Source organism: Halichondria panicea, chromosome 6 (genome assembly GCF_963675165.1).
Source record: "Halichondria panicea chromosome 6, odHalPani1.1, whole genome shotgun sequence".
Lineage (NCBI taxonomy): Eukaryota > Metazoa > Porifera > Demospongiae > Suberitida > Halichondriidae > Halichondria > Halichondria panicea.
Window position 1 is genome coordinate 3,889,937 of NC_087382.1, and position 16,014 is coordinate 3,905,950.

The following is a 16,014-nucleotide window of genomic DNA, read 5'->3' on the forward strand; positions in this document are numbered from 1 at the left end:
TTAAGTAAAGAGCAGATGCATTTGTCATACATTTCAATATCATACATGACTTGTATAATTATACATTTGTCGGAAACTCATGTACGCACTATAAAAGTGATCAACTTAGAAACAGAAATAAAAACAATTACGTTAACGTTCCAAAATGAAGACAGCCATTGCTCTGATAGCACTGATCTCCCTCACCGGCAGTCTGGTGTGGGCCGCACCAAATCAGCAACAGCAACAAGTACAGGACATTCAAGAAATCCTGGGAAATGCTCGAGACACAACAGAGCAAGACGAGGATGATGTAGACCTCCAGTCGCTACTGGCAGCTGCTCAAGACGATGATGGCAATGATGACGATGTAAAAGAATTGCAGTCACTTATCGCCAGCGAACAAGATGAAGATGAAGATGAAGATATGTCAGCACTCAACTCCCTGATGGCTGCTGCACAAGATGACGACAATGGAGATGACGAGGATGAGAATATGAAAGCTCTGACATCGCTAAGTGCAGCTGCTGAAAACGATGAAGACGACCAGCTATCTGAGACAGCTGCTATCACTCAAAGATCCCGAAAAAGGCCAAGGAGAAATAGAAAGCGAAGGAGTTATATAAAATACTATAGAGGGCGAAGGAGATATAGAGGACGAAACTTGGCCCGCTATTACCAGCGTTATTACAATCAGCTTTACAAGAGGTATTACAACAATTATTACGCTCGATATTACAAGCAACATTACAACAGGCAGTATCGAGGAATTAAATCGTATGGTAATTACGGATTTAGAGTGATTAATCATGTGTACAAGTACATGAAGAGTCACTACCCCAAAGTGTATCGCAAGTACTTGTACTACAACAAGGGATAAACTTCATGCAGCAGCTGCAGATACAAACTTGAAGTAGCTTATGTATAGAGTCAGACTGAACAGAATTGATAGAGCACTGAAGTGCTAAACTTTCGTAGTTTCATGCCTCGTATAAAAATTTGAACAATTAAAATGTGAGTATGAAAAAATTGGCTGTACTATAATAATTATATAGGGAGCGTGCATGTGACACCGTATATATAATATAATTATAGCCTCGAATACTCCATAATCTCAGGTACAAATCTATTTTAATGGCTCACAAGACAAAACAAATAATTTCTTCTATGCATGCACACAAGCCCTCCGCCTATAAGATGTAATTTGATAGCATAATTTAATGTCAGAATGGAATACAACATAAATAAGGATGCATTGGTATCGATTTGTGAATGAGTATACCATAATTATAATGGTCAGTATAACTATACCTGTGAATTCCAGAGCAAAAGCAGATGTGCCTTTACATTTCATACAACATGCATTGGTAGGAAACTCATGCATGCATGTATACATGCATGCACTATAATTATAAGTTTACCCCTATAAAGTATATAATTATAACAATCAGCCTATAATAGAAAATTTAAGCTTCGATTGTAAAAGGTACACCTCGACATTATATTCAATATCAAAGGTGGTTCACATAATTATAGGCAAAAAAGCACAGCGTATATCACATGGACGCAGCTAGATGGAGGTTGTTTTCTGAACCATATATATAATGAAGAGCACTATTGAAATCAGAGTTCGTTATTTCATGCATGCTGCAGCACTTAATGAAAGCACCGCAGGTGCTGATGCCTCGGTGGAGATGCAAAGCTACATAACATAAAGCTGCTACTAATAGCTTTTATGCACATGATAAAAACAATTTAATTTTGCTGCATGCAAAAACTCAGAGAGTGGGTAATGATCCACCATGATTGTTGTTAAAACGATCTATGCCAAAAGTTCAAGTCTAAAATTAATGGCTGCCATCAGCAGAGCCTTGCAGCTCTCTTCTCACTCTTGCAGCTACCAATAGCTAGCGTTCTAGTGCAGAGCTAACTACTAAGTAGAGTAGCAACACTCGGTAAACAAGTTTGGCTACGTGCTCTTCTAAAAAGGCTGCAATGGCATTCCAAGTAAGCAAAACTAGGCATAACTCGAGAATGAAGCATTATTTTGCAAATCCACGAATTAAAATCCAAGTAAACATGACTAGAAGCCTATAGAAACTCTTACTTGCACTTGATTCATCCTTGAGCAGCTGTAGCAGTCTACACACACAGACAGACAGACACACACACAGACACACAGACACACAGACACAGACACACTACCGTATACCTCGCTTGCGCATGCGCACCGAGGCATAATTTGAACAGTAAACAGAACCACATGCATTGAACCATGCAATGCTGCAATTATCTCATAGCTGACACAACCTGACATTTCACACAATAACTCTTGTATTACAATTATCTCATAGCTGACACATGACATTTCACGCAATAACTCTTGTATTACAGGATTGAATGATTCCCGTAAAAACTGGAATAGACAGCAAGTTTATACATGATTCAGCATACTGCATAACATAACTTAGGGCATGCACGCATGTTGCATTTTATTTTCTACTCTACAAGAGAATATCTGGCAGGTTTGGGAGAAAGTCTGGCAGGTTCGGGAGAAGGTCTGGAAGAAGGATTGTGAGAAGGAGATACTGGCCTGGACAACAGTTTTAAATTGGCTGAGCTTAAATCAACTGCATGAAAAACTGAGTCGTAGAAAAACTGTGTCTGTTCAGTGTAGCACTGAATAGTTAGCTATATAATAAAATGAATCACTAATCAGAGTGAATCATATTAAATTAGTGTTGTTTAACATGTTATGGAGATCAAAAGATTGGTATATACATGCAAAATAAGCGTAATTAATGGTGCATGAGCATTATTTAGTAGCTATGGCTACGTCTTATTTGCATGCATATAGGTTTGTACTTGTAGATATAATAATAGGCACTATACTCTATAAATTGTAGCCAGTACAAGGTTGAGCTGTATGCATGGCTGCTCCCACTTTCAGTCCGCTAGACGAGAGGCAAGTCGCTTGTAAACATTATGTAGACTGTTTTGCCATGCCCCCTGTGGCCGAAACGAATATCAGAGTGAAGGTTAAGTGTTCGACATCTCGTATAGGCTCTCTTCTTTTCATTTTTGTACTTCTTAACAGCTAGTTTGCGATGCTTGAGTTTTTGTTGGGCGGAGCATGTGGGTTGAACACCTTGACATCCAGGAGTGTATTTTCATGGCGTCCTCCCCAGAACCCTTTCACAGGGACGTCAAGTCCGGCACCATCGGATACATTGGAGCTAGGTTCTGCGAGCTAGGGTTTCACCAGTCAGAGTTTGAAGAGTTTTAAAATCTCTGGTTCTGCCGAGACGTCATGGCAGATTATGGTTAATAGATCGGCATGTGTATATAATAATTATATGCAATAAAACAGAAGTTGCATTGAAACTATGCAGTATACATAAATTACACAACAAACAACAACAGATCAATTCATCTGTCAATTATGCATGTTTGAAGCAAAAGTACGTCATGTGCCTTTATCAGTAGTATCATCTATAAGAGAAGTTGGAACTATGAAGCAGTATATACGTAACTTTATACACATGCAACAGGTATAGATCGAGTATATTATTATCGTATCGTGTATGTATTATTATCGTACATAAATTGGTCGGTCAGTGGGCCAGTGGCATTACATTGATCCATCTGTCATTCCCATAACTTTGGTCAGTTTAAGTAAAGAGCAGATGCATGCATATGTGTCTTACATTCCAATTGTATACATGCATGACTTGTATGCATGCATGCACTATAAAAGTGATCAACTTAGAAACAGAAATAAGGAACAACGTTGTTTCAAAATGAAGACAGCCATTGCTCTGATAGCATTGATCTCTCTCACCGGCATTCTGGTGTGGGCCGCACCAAATCAGCAACAAGTACAGGACATTCAAGAAATTCTGGGAAATGCTCATGATGTAACAAAGCATGACGAGGATGAAGTTGACAAAGAGGATGCTGAAATGGAAACTTTCATTCAAGATCTGATGTCTGCCCACAAACAAGATGGGGCACAAGTCGAGGACTTCCTCCATAAACTCATGAATGAAGAGGAGGAAACAGCTTCCGAACAAAAAAGCAATGATGATGATGATGACGACGATGTTGTAGACAACCAGAGCAGCGATCTCGACGAAGTTCAAAGTGACAATGACGACGAATTGGAGGCTGCGGTCCAAGAGCTTATACAAGATGACGATAGATCTAACGATGATAGTGATTTGGATGTTGCTGCTCTTCAAGAGCTGATCGCCAAGTCACAAGACCCAGATGTTAAAGCTCAATTTTGGGGGGCTATTGCTCGTCTCGGGACGCGGCTAATCAGCAGGGTTGGGAGACGGTTTGGGAGAAAGTTCAGGAGAACGTCTAACAAGTTTGGGAGAAGGTCCAGGAGGTCCAGGAGAAGGCTTAGCAGGTCCAGGAGAAGGCCTAGCACGTCCAGGAGAAGGTATGGAAGAAGGATTGTGAGAAGGAGATACTGGCCTGGACAACAAATCAACCAGTGTTAAATTGGGTGAGCTCAAATCAACTGGAACTGAAAAACTGAGTCGTAGAAAAACTGCAGTAGTCTGTTCATGCAGTGTATAGCACTGCATAACATTTATAATATAGCTATAGAATTAGTGTGAATTACATGTTATTGCATGAGATTATTAAAAAAATTGGTACATGCAAAATGAGCATAATTATAATATTATTTAGTAGCTAGCTATACGTATATTTATTGTTGCATGCATGGCATGGGTTTGTACTTGTAGATATAATTATAGGTACTATAAGTCTCTTGTATACTCGACCAAATTCAATCATAATTTTGATACTATAATTTTGACCTTTTACTATAGCGAATTTTTTAAGTGTCAATCATTTCACATTGCAAAACCTATATACGTATTATACCAGTACTTGTATGACATCACGATCCTTGCCATAGTGACCGTATATAGCGGGTATATATTTCGAAGGCATACATTTTCGCAGAAATGCCTTTAGAAAGGTTTTCGCGAATTTAATTTTCGTGGAATAGCAGCCTTTTTGCAGCATGCATGCATGCGATATTAAATTCGCAGTTATAATTAATGTTCACGGTACATGCTTAATCTGTGAAAACCACAAAAATGTATACCCTCTAAATATATCTGCTATATACGGTATCGCAAAAGAGTAAACATTTTCTGCTGATTTGGCTCATTTGCATCAACATGCAAGACATATACGGCATACTTATATATATACGTACATGACACGAAATAAAAATGCTAATGTATAGCATGAATATAGTCTTTCAATAGTGCTGGTATAGGAAACTGCATGTGATTCATATACATGCAAGTGCACGAGAAACAGAAAATGAATATAGGACAACATCCAAAAATAAATGAAGACAGCCATTGCTGCTCTATTATGCGGATAGTATATAGCACTGTATATACTATAGATCTTTCTCACTGCATGGCAGCCTGCACGGTGTGGGCTGCACTGGGAAACGCCCAAAAGATGCAACAAGTTCCATGCATGTAATAGATCTAGTTATAATTATGAGAGCAAAAACATAATAATGGTAAAATTAATTCGAATATAGAGTCCTGAATTTTGTCCACCGCTACATGAACTATAATTTAAGAATACTATACTAATTATCATACTTGACATTAATTTTCTTACAATTAAACCATGCACCCTTAATTGCTACAGGTTTGAATGATTCCCGTTTAAAACTTGTTCAAAATTGACAACAAGAATATAGGCGCTATAGCTGCATTTGGTCCTCTAAACGTCAGCAAGTGCACTAGCTGATGTTACACTTTATTTCTACAAAATGATATAATGGCTACAGCTATACTGGAGACAACTATACTCTGTCTATACTCTGCTATATACATTGTGTTCAAGTTACTCAGACAGTTGAAACAGTTCAGCGGCCCCAAACGCGAACAGCTTTCTTCACACCACCCCATACTTTACGGCCGATTCGGTGTCTCTTCCACCAGCCCCATTGAGCATGAGCAGTCGTACCAGGAGTTTGGATGTCTGCCATAAACTTCATTAACTGAGCTTTCGTATTTTCGTCATCTCCTTCGTCCTGTTCCATATTAGCCAGCATCGACTGTAGGCTTGCCAAGTCAGCCGGCGAATCATCTTCATCTTGAATGTTTCGCATCAGAGCTTTTTTGAGAGCAGCTTGAACTTCTTCACTTTCCATAGCTTGCTCGATTACTTTCTGCATCTCAACTTCGTTTCCTCTAGGAGCTGCATACATGTAGCAGACCAGTGTAGCAAGGATTGTCACGGTGAACACAGCCTTCATTCTCTTTTCTTTGTCGTATATGAAGTTTCTTGACAACAGACTGAATACCAATATAGTAACTGTTATGGATATAGCTAAGGCCTATTTATCGTCTTAAATAGTCGAGCCTCAAACCATGCATGTTAAAAACGTAAAGTAAACTGCAGCTGGGCCCATGCATGAGTTGATACATGAAATGAACATTGTATTTAAAAACTCAGTGAAATAAAACTAACTGCAGCTGGGACCATGGACCATGGAGCAAAAAGTTTATACTGATCCTTCAGCTGAGCAGCTGTAAAAGTCTACATAGCCTCGAACAGGCCGATTAAAATTTTTTTTTGTAATCGGGCCTGGAACTGAGAACGGCTTTAGAATAGAGACTACAACCCCCTATATAGCTATTAGGTACTGCATCATGCATGCGTGGACCTATACCACGTTCCTTCCAAAAAGTACTTTAGGGCACACATCTTGTTAGTTTATACGCTACTAGTGTACATTGCAGAATTATTAAAAAAACAATCTGGCATAAGTTGTTTAAAAAAACCCGTTTGCTATGCCAGTAGGACTGCTGCTAGCCTCGAGATTAGGCCGATTAAACGTATTTTAATCTGCCTGGATTCGAGGCTAGACTGCTGCCTAATGTGACAGTAGGAAGTGGGTTTGGCCATGGGCGGTTTTCCGGCCACCCACCTACAGCTCCAGAGCCCCGGTTTATAACCCACACCGTCTACACGGGTGAAAACATCAGCATGAAGATGAAACATAAGCAGCCTTCTAGGATTACTATTTACAATTCTGTTCAGTAATACAATACTCATTTTCATGTATGAACTTATGCAGCTGCAGTTTGGTTTACATTCTAACATGCATGCATGGTTTGAAGCTCGACTATTTAATGACGATGATAGGCCCAATTATCCATAACTATATATTTCCATTCAGCCTGTTGTCAAGAACTTCCTACAACGAAGAAAAGAGAATGAATACTGTGTTCACCGTGACAATCCTCGCTATACTGGTCTGCTACATGTATGCAGCTCCTAGAGCGGGAAACGAAAATGAAATGCAGAAAGTAATTGAGCAAGCTATGGAGAGTGAAGAAGTTCAAGCTGCTCTCAAACAAGCACTGATGCAGGGAAGCATTCAAGATGAAGATGATTCGCCGGCTGACTTGGCAAGCCTACAGTCGATGCTGGCTAATATGGAACAGAATGAGGGAGATGACGAAAATACGAAAGCTCAGTTAATAAAGTTAATGGCGGACATCCAAACTCCTGGTACGACTGCTCATGCTCAATGGAAGTGGTGGAAGAAACACCGAATCGGCCACAAAATCTGGCGTGGTGTGAAGAAAACTGTTAGTTGGATTGGCCGTTGAGGAATTGAGAAGTAGAGTAGACAGAAGAGTGAATTGAATGGACTTGTTTTGTGACGGCATGTACTTGTACTTGCGCAATTTTATGTTGTGTGACGTTGACTCTTGTAGGCCTATGCTTTATTTATATAGCAAGAATAAAAATACGTACATGTACACGATTGTTTCTCTTATAAATTATTAGCAAAGCAATAATTGTTGAAAAAACCGTTTGCTACTGCCTAATGAAAGACAGTAGGGATGCTACCTAATGAAAGGTAGTAGGGCTGCTGACTGACATAAATGAAAGACAGTAGGAAGTGGGATGACCAGTTTCCCGCCACCCAGCTACAGCTCCAGAGCCCCTGTTTATAACCCACACACTACATGGATGAACTGCAACGTAGGAGGAAGGGATCTTTTAGCCTCGGTCTCAGGCCGCACTAAAGATGAGGCCTAGTGGGTACTACTGGGATATTACGGTATGTCTTTGTTATACTCAGTGGCGTAGCCAGAGGGGGGCAGAGGGTGCTCCAGCACCCCCCTCTCTGGCCTCAGACTCTGCTCCACAAGTTCCTTAGCTAAGCTACATGTAGCTAGCTAGCTTATATGAGAAAACTAGAGCCGCGATCAACTCAAAACTCCACCTCCAACTAGCTAGCTCCACCTCCAAATTTCATTCCAGCCAGTGCACATGCGCAAAGCCACGTGGGCTGAGCAGACCAAGCCCCCACAGAGTTGCAGACTATTCAGCAGCTATCACCATCATCATCATGTCACTCTTTCAGTTGAGCCCAGTTCACAGAGCAGCACTGCAAAACTGCAAGTGGCTTGCCACCCTGTCCTGCTAATTCACAAGCAGAACCTGGTTAGCAGCTGCATGATTTAATTAATTGTCACAACTCAAAACAATGCATTTTATAGGACATAATTCAGATGAAGATGTGGCTTAACCACCAGTACCCTCAAAGCAGCAGTACCCTCATTTTTTTAGCCAGATTGCGTTAGAATCAATCTCAGAGCATGTAACAACAAAAATTTTCTATGCGTATTTTGCACCGCTGGAGCGCACTGGTAATTCAGACAATCCATTCATCCAGCACCCCCCTCTCTCAAATCCTGGCTACGCCCCTGATACTCTCTGAGGATGAACACATGCATGCAGAAAACGACTGATTATAACGTACTTGGGTATCAGGTACATGCAGTGCTAGGATGGAAAGAGTGGCAAACAGAGAAGAGGCCTACAGATTCCAAGGTACTGTATTCCGACAGTAGGCCGGTATTTAATTTATAGACATGTATGGAGTATAGTTACATACCTGCACCCCCTCTAGCTCTCTATCGTGTGAGCGCCCCCTCAAGTCTAGGGGGTTAAGTTGTGAGGTTCATGGCTTGCCTGCTGTGTTCGACTGGAGAGCCTAGGAGTCAACGAAGGTGTATCAGAAAGTGAGTTAACTGGTTGATTTTTAATGTCGTGTCCTGGATCCCAGAAGAGGCTGGAACTACTTGACCTTAGCTAATTAAGGTCACTATTTCTCCAAACGTCTCTTACAGACTACTTTAATTTTAGTGTACATGTATGTATTAAAGCTTAAAACGTTATTTTGCATTTTATTTTCGCCAATTTTGTGCAGAGATGCAGTGCTCTTGTGTTAGCCTCGAGCCTTGTTCTCGAAGTCAACCCATAGCTGGCCTCAATACTTGTATATCTCTGCATCTGAGCAAAATTGACAAAAACAAAATTTGACCCCCCCCCCTAAAAATAACATTTTAAGCTTACAGTAGAAGTTTGGAGAAATTCAATAATTAGGTAATGTGGTTCCAGCCTTGATGTAGCCTCGAGACCAGGCCGATTAATAATCGGCCTGGATTCGAGGCTAGCCTTGATGCGTCCTAAATGGAGGTAAATGTAACCACACCCTAGCCTTGCCCACTGAAATCGAGGCAGTTAGACTACGTGGAGCTACCTCCAATTAGACGCAACATAATTTTTAAACGTCCAAAAGAAAAAAGCAACCTCTGGCAGATGTCGTAATTAAATCACTAAAATTAGTTACTATAATTCTTAATACATAATTCTCTGTTATCTAGGTTGCAAGCATTGGTCAGACGGCAAGCTTGTGTGTGCTCAAGTTTGTTAGAAATCCTGCAAAGCAATTTTCCTTTGATTGGAGCAAAGTGGGAGATGATGACACACAGCACCTGTTCTCAGCAAATCCAACACTGTGAGCTTCCCGAGTGTGAGAGAGGAGGACTTTGGTCATTACCAGTGTGAAGTGAAGGATGCAGCTGCTGGGAAAGTGCTCCTCACTCTCTACATAGCTCTCTACAAAGAGGACACGTCAGTTATCTAACCTCAAGTATAACTACTTTCTTTGCTGTTCGTAATTTTATCATATACTAAGTACTACGTATTTCTATTTACATGTATTAAAAACGCATGCAATACAGTACAAGCAATAAAATCACTATTTACGATAATTACACACTATCTATCTTACTTCCATTATTTAATCAGTTCCATCGGATTGCTATTCGAAAGCTGGAAAATACATTATCTTGATTCCTACGAGCCCGGCATTCCCCATTGTTATACACATGTTGTGTTGCTTATAATATTATTGTAATTATTTGTGCATTTTCTGATGCTTATTGTACCCAATTTGTCATAAAACTGGCCATTTTTCAATGCAATATGTACTTGTGTGTGTAGGATCGTCACAAGAGGAACCTACTAGCAGAAACCAAACAGTAGAAATTGCACAACAACAGTCGTCCATTGTTTTGACTGGAGATGATATTTTAACAATTTTTGAGAAGCTGAGAAGTGCAAGCAAAGATTGGTTCAACTTGGGACTGGGTCTCGGAATGAAGATTACTGATTTGGAAGACATTGAAGATGAACACCGCCATAACAAACGCCCCCTAATGAAGGTGGTAGCCAAGCGTCTTGAAGTCACTGATTCAGAACATCCAATGACATGGCCTTACATATGTGAATGTCTAAGGAGGTCTACTGTTGAGCGTAACGATGTAGCCGAGGAAATTGAAGCATCAGGACTATGTGGCTAAAGACGTTATCTTGAACAGGACATTAGATACTTCTTCACACAACACAATTAGTTTGTACGTTTTTATTTTATTTTTATGCGTGTATAATAAGTATGTTTATGTTTATACAGTACAGAAATGATAAATGAGCTGCATGATAATTATTATAACAGTTTGTTCCTGGTAAGGGATAACTTCAGTTGCGCAGCATCTTATTAGGTGTTAGTTTGACGATCCTTACCCACTGACCATGCGGTACTAGCAATCGGCCTGGATTCGAGGCTAACAAAGTACTTGCACTATATAGCACGCACTACTCGCGAGCACGGCGCTGCTATTACTAACCGTCTACTAGTACCTCAACAACACAAGTCTCTAGATTTGTGCATATAATTATAGCATATCAATATAGGCTCTACGTCTTGTGTTTGTTATTATTATATGAGATTAAATTTGGGATTCGTATAAGCAAGTCTCCAAACATGTTCGGGGAACTATTTACTTTTATGATGAAAGTGAAAGTTATTAACTTAACTTGCTCTACAAACTTGTAATATACTTATAGTCTTAACTACATGGCCTATAAAGGGAGGCAGAGTCTTCCCCTCATGCAGTTCTCGAAGTCTTGCCGCACTGCATGGTACTACCGTTGCACCCCTTTAGATCATCATCATGTCATAAAACTAGGATCACAATAATAAATTATTATGCTGAGAATAATCCTTAATTAGACACTGATCACTGGCATGATCTAACTTTATCTATGGTTATAGGTCTAACTTTTGGAGATGACGAAAATACGAAAGCTCGTTTATGGCAGACATGCTAACTTCTGGTACGACTGATGCATGAAACTGATACATGAAATTACAAACTCAGTAAAATGTATATTGCAGCTGGGAACACGAGCAACAAAAGTTTTTGGAGCATTATCAAAATCGCAATTTTGAAACTAATAAAAGTTCTTATATAATATATATACACTGACTCAGCATACTGCATAACAAACCATAAATGCACTTTCATTGGCATGTTGCACTTTTTTCTACAAAATAATGATTGTGGCTACAGCTATAAGTTACTTACTCTATAACGATAACTTCTTTGTCTACTATACATTGTTCAAATTCAGTCAGTCAGTTGAAACAGTTCAACGGCCCCAAATCCTCTTTACACCACGCCAGACTTTGTGGCCGATTCGGTGTTTCTTCCACCAGCGCCATTGAGCATGAGCAGTCGTACCAGGAGTTTGGATGTTCGCCATAAACTTCATTAACTGAGCTTTCGTATTTTCGTCATCTCCTCCGTTCTGTTCCATATTAGCCAGCATCGACTGTAGGCTTGCCAAGTCAGCTGGAGAATCATCTTCATCTTGAATGCTTCCCTGCATTAGAGCTTGTTTGAGAGCAGCTTGAACTTCTTCACTCTCCATAGCTTGCTCGATTACTTTCTGCATCTCGACTTCATTTCCTCTAGGAGCTGCATACATGTAGCAGACCAGTGTAGCGAGGATTGTCACAGTGAACACAGCCTTCATTCTCTTTTCTTCGTCATGTGAAGCTTCTTGATAATTAACCTGGATTGTTCTAACCAGACAAAATGAATGCATCTCCATTATATACTCGAGCTTCAAACGCATGTAAAGTACTTGTAACTAAACTCCAGCTGGGGCCATGGGGCTGCTACATGAAATGAACAAGAAAGCATGTATTAAACTATCATGTTCAAACAAACGTTTTACAATCAGTGAAATATGTATTGTGATATAGGACTTGTAACTAAACTCCAGCTGGGGCCATGGGCTGTTACATGAAATGAACAAGAAAGCATGATTGTATTAAACTTTCACATTCGATAACAAAATAATGTCTTCCGAACTCAGTAAAATGTATCTGAATAGTACAACTAAAAAGTCTAACCTGGTGCCATGACCACCCCCATGAGCTGATACATGAAATGAACAAGAAAGCATGTATCATGTTCAATAACAAACGTCTTACAAACTCAGTGAAAGTACAACTAAAATCTATCTGAGGCCATGAGCTGAAACATGAAATGAACAAGAAAAGATGTACTAAACTATCTGTTCAATAACTTTCTGTGAAATGTACATAAAGTATTTGTTCCCATGCATATAAACGTATAGTCCTCAATAGTAATCGTATGGTATGCATGCGTCCTGAGATTTATATAAGTGGCATTAACAGACAGATCCACACAAAAAAATTCACCATGAAGCTCACACTGCTATTGCTATTGGTGGGTATTTCCAACTTATGTGTCAGTGCACAATCTTCTTCTGCGGAGAGTGGCATTTCGAAAAGCTTTGATCAGCAACGAAATGAGTTAGAGCCAACGGATCAAGATGAAGAGGAGCTTGCACAAGCTTTATCTTCTCTCTTGACACAAACACAGGAATACGGAGATGCTCAAGGAATTGGTGATGAGGATGTGGAAACTTTGAATGCTCTCGCTGAAATGCAGGATGAAGAATTGGAGCAAGCCTTGACTAACGCAATTGCTGATGATGATGGTGCATTCATCACTGCACTTAAGGATGTACAAAAAAAACATGGCGATGAAAATGCAAGCATACAAGATTCTGACACACCAAGCAAAGAATGGCATTCTCTGATTAACGTGATTGTAAAGACTGAAGATGAGGATGGCCGCCTAAGTAAGCAAGGACCTCACCAACTTGAAAGAGAAAGAAGAGAAGCAACAGAAGGTGGTTTCACTAACAAACTTACCGAAACTCAAAATGAAAATGATGATACAAGCATGAATGCTGAGCTTGAGAAAATAGAGCAAGACAAAGTGAGGGACAAGGAAGCTTTGCAAGTGTTAGCAAATGCTCTTGCAGAAGTACAGCAAGTAGACCAAACAGAGCAAGAACTTGAAAATGAACTAGCTTCTATTCAGTACAGCAACGAGGATGATGGAAATATTCAAGATGGTAAACTGATTAATGAAGCTATGATGGAAAAACTCTCTGCAAAAGATGATAATACTCAAAGTCAAGACCACGATGAAGATATACAAGCAGTTTCGAATGAGCACATGCCCTCCAAGCAGGCAGCCGCAATTCAAAGAGATGAAAACGCAGCCAAGGTAGTCTCAAAATTATATTCAACGGCTAAGGTACAATGGAGACGTCGTAGACGATGGCGACGCCCAACAAGAATCATTCGAAGATCTATCCGCAGAATTGTAAGGGTCGTTCGAAAACCAATTCGCAAAATTTCAAGGGTAATTCGAAAAGTTCGCCGCATTCGTAAACTAAAAAGAATAATTCGAAAAGCTATTAAAAAGATTCAACCTAAACGCCTAATCCGCCGGATATCAAAAGTTATCCGAAAGAGTCACCCCAAGAAAGTTTTTGGAACATTATCAAAATTGCTTAAAATGTTGAAACCAAAAACAAGCTTCTTGAAAAAGCTCATTGCAAAAGCAGGAAAATTGCTCAAGAAGGCTGTTAAGTATCCCAAGAAACTCGGCTCAAAGGCACTTCAGTACGTATTGGGCTTACTTGGTAAAGGAAAAGAAGTTACTAGCATCAAAAACAGTTCAGGAGGAAGTACAGGTGATAAAAATGGGAAATCGGGAACAAGGAGTAAAGGAAGAGGATCTTGGCTGACAAAGCTCACTGAAAATGATGGCAACAGTTTCTTGAAGAAAATGATTGTCGTTATCAAAAAGTATGGGCGTAAACGAAAAGGATGAACAAGTTAGACCGTGAACAATATTATAGCTAGACAGCCTTATGATTATTATGCAGTTTAGTACACACAAATTTTATAACCTTACAACAGGTGATTTTTTTGTATGCAGATATGACATAATTATACAGTCATGTAAAGGGAAGCAGGCCGAAATTGGCAAATTCATTCTCTCTCAAATAAGTTTGATGACAACTCATTGAAATTAAAGGTTAAACGTGCTCAAGTTTAGTTGATAATGAGATTGAATGCATGGTTGATTTGTTGTATCAACTCATGTATGGCCCCAGCTGCAGTTTACGTTTCTAATATGATGCATGGTTTGAAGCTCGACTATTTAAGACAATGATAGACCGTAACTATATTGCCCCATTCAGCCTTCACACGACAAAGAAAATAGAATGAATACTGTGTTCACCGTGACAATCCTCGCTACATTGGTCTGCTACATGTATGCAGCTCCTAGAGGAAACGAAGTCAAGATACAGAAAGTAATCGAGCAAGCTATGGAGAGTGAGGAAATTCAAGCTGCTCTCAAACAAGCTCTGATGCAGGGAAGCATTCAAGATGAAGATGATTCGCCGGCTGACTTGGCAAGCCTACAGTCGATGCTGGCTAATATGGAACAAGATGAAGGAGATGACGAAAATACGAAAGCTCAGTTAATGAAGTTTATGGCAGACATCCAAACTCCTGGTACGACTGCTCATGCTCAATGGGGCTGGTGGAAGAGACACCGAATTGGCCGCAAAGTCTGGGGTGGTGTGAAGAAAGCTGTTCGCATTTGGGGCCGCTGAATTGTTTCAACTATCTGACTAACTTGAACACAATGTAGCAGAGTATAGACAGAGTATAGTTGTCTTAATAGAGTATAGCTGTATAGCCATTAATCATTTTGTAGAAAATAAAGTGCAACATGCAGTTATAATGACATAATGTTGATATGCAGTATTCTGAGTCAGTGCACTTGCTGTCTATATATATTATAGTTCTGAACGTTTAGAGGACCAAATGCAGTGCTACAAGAGTTTCTTGTTGTCAATTTCGAGCCATATACGAGAATTGCTACACTGTACACTGTAGTGGGGAAGTCAGTATAATCCATGACTATAGAAGCCTATAATACTCTTACTTGTACTTCATTAATTTCTTGGCCCATGGTCCAAAGCCGTAAAATTATAGGGCCCCTACCAAATTTTGAACATCATTTGAAAGGACGGTCTCTTTCCTTAATCTCTGATGCCTCGGTGCCGGGATGTGTCAAAGCTACATAGTCTAGCTATTGCTAATAGAGACATAATTATTATGATACATATATATGATAATTTATGATGAATTAATTTTGCCGCAGAGGAGGAAAGGAGGACCTTAAGCACCTTATTTTGGCTAAGGTTATTAATTGTGTCTGATTTTGCCACACAGGAAACTCAAAGAATGGGAAATGATCGACGATGATTGTTGCTAAAAAGGATGCCAGTCTTAATGGCTGCTATAGAGCCTTGCAGCTCTCTTCTCACTCTTGCAGCTACGTAAGCTAACATTTTCTAGTGCAGAGCTAACTACTAAGTAGAGTAGCAACACTCACCATGGCCAAGTTTTGTTACGCACTGTTCTGA

At 39.8% G+C, this 16,014-nt stretch overlaps 3 protein-coding genes across 3 annotated transcripts; all 3 read left to right on the forward strand.

Moving 5' to 3' along the window:
* Positions 1-103: 103 nt before the first annotated feature.
* On the forward strand, positions 104-1,011 carry LOC135336895 (uncharacterized protein DDB_G0283697-like). The gene has a single exon (XM_064532762.1). The coding sequence runs from the start codon at positions 146-148 to the stop codon at positions 857-859; it is 714 nt and encodes a 237-aa protein (XP_064388832.1). The 5' UTR covers positions 104-145; the 3' UTR covers positions 860-1,011.
* A 2,738-nt stretch (positions 1,012-3,749) lies between these two features.
* Positions 3,750-4,645, forward strand: LOC135337213 (uncharacterized). The gene has a single exon (XM_064533108.1). It carries the CDS (start codon positions 3,780-3,782, stop codon positions 4,485-4,487), a length of 708 nt encoding a protein of 235 aa, XP_064389178.1. The 5' UTR covers positions 3,750-3,779; the 3' UTR covers positions 4,488-4,645.
* Positions 4,646-12,903: 8,258 nt separating this feature from the next.
* On the forward strand, positions 12,904-14,581 carry LOC135337214 (uncharacterized). The gene has a single exon (XM_064533109.1). The coding sequence runs from the start codon at positions 12,912-12,914 to the stop codon at positions 14,400-14,402; it is 1,491 nt and encodes a 496-aa protein (XP_064389179.1). The 5' UTR covers positions 12,904-12,911; the 3' UTR covers positions 14,403-14,581.
* Positions 14,582-16,014: the final 1,433 nt, after the last annotated feature.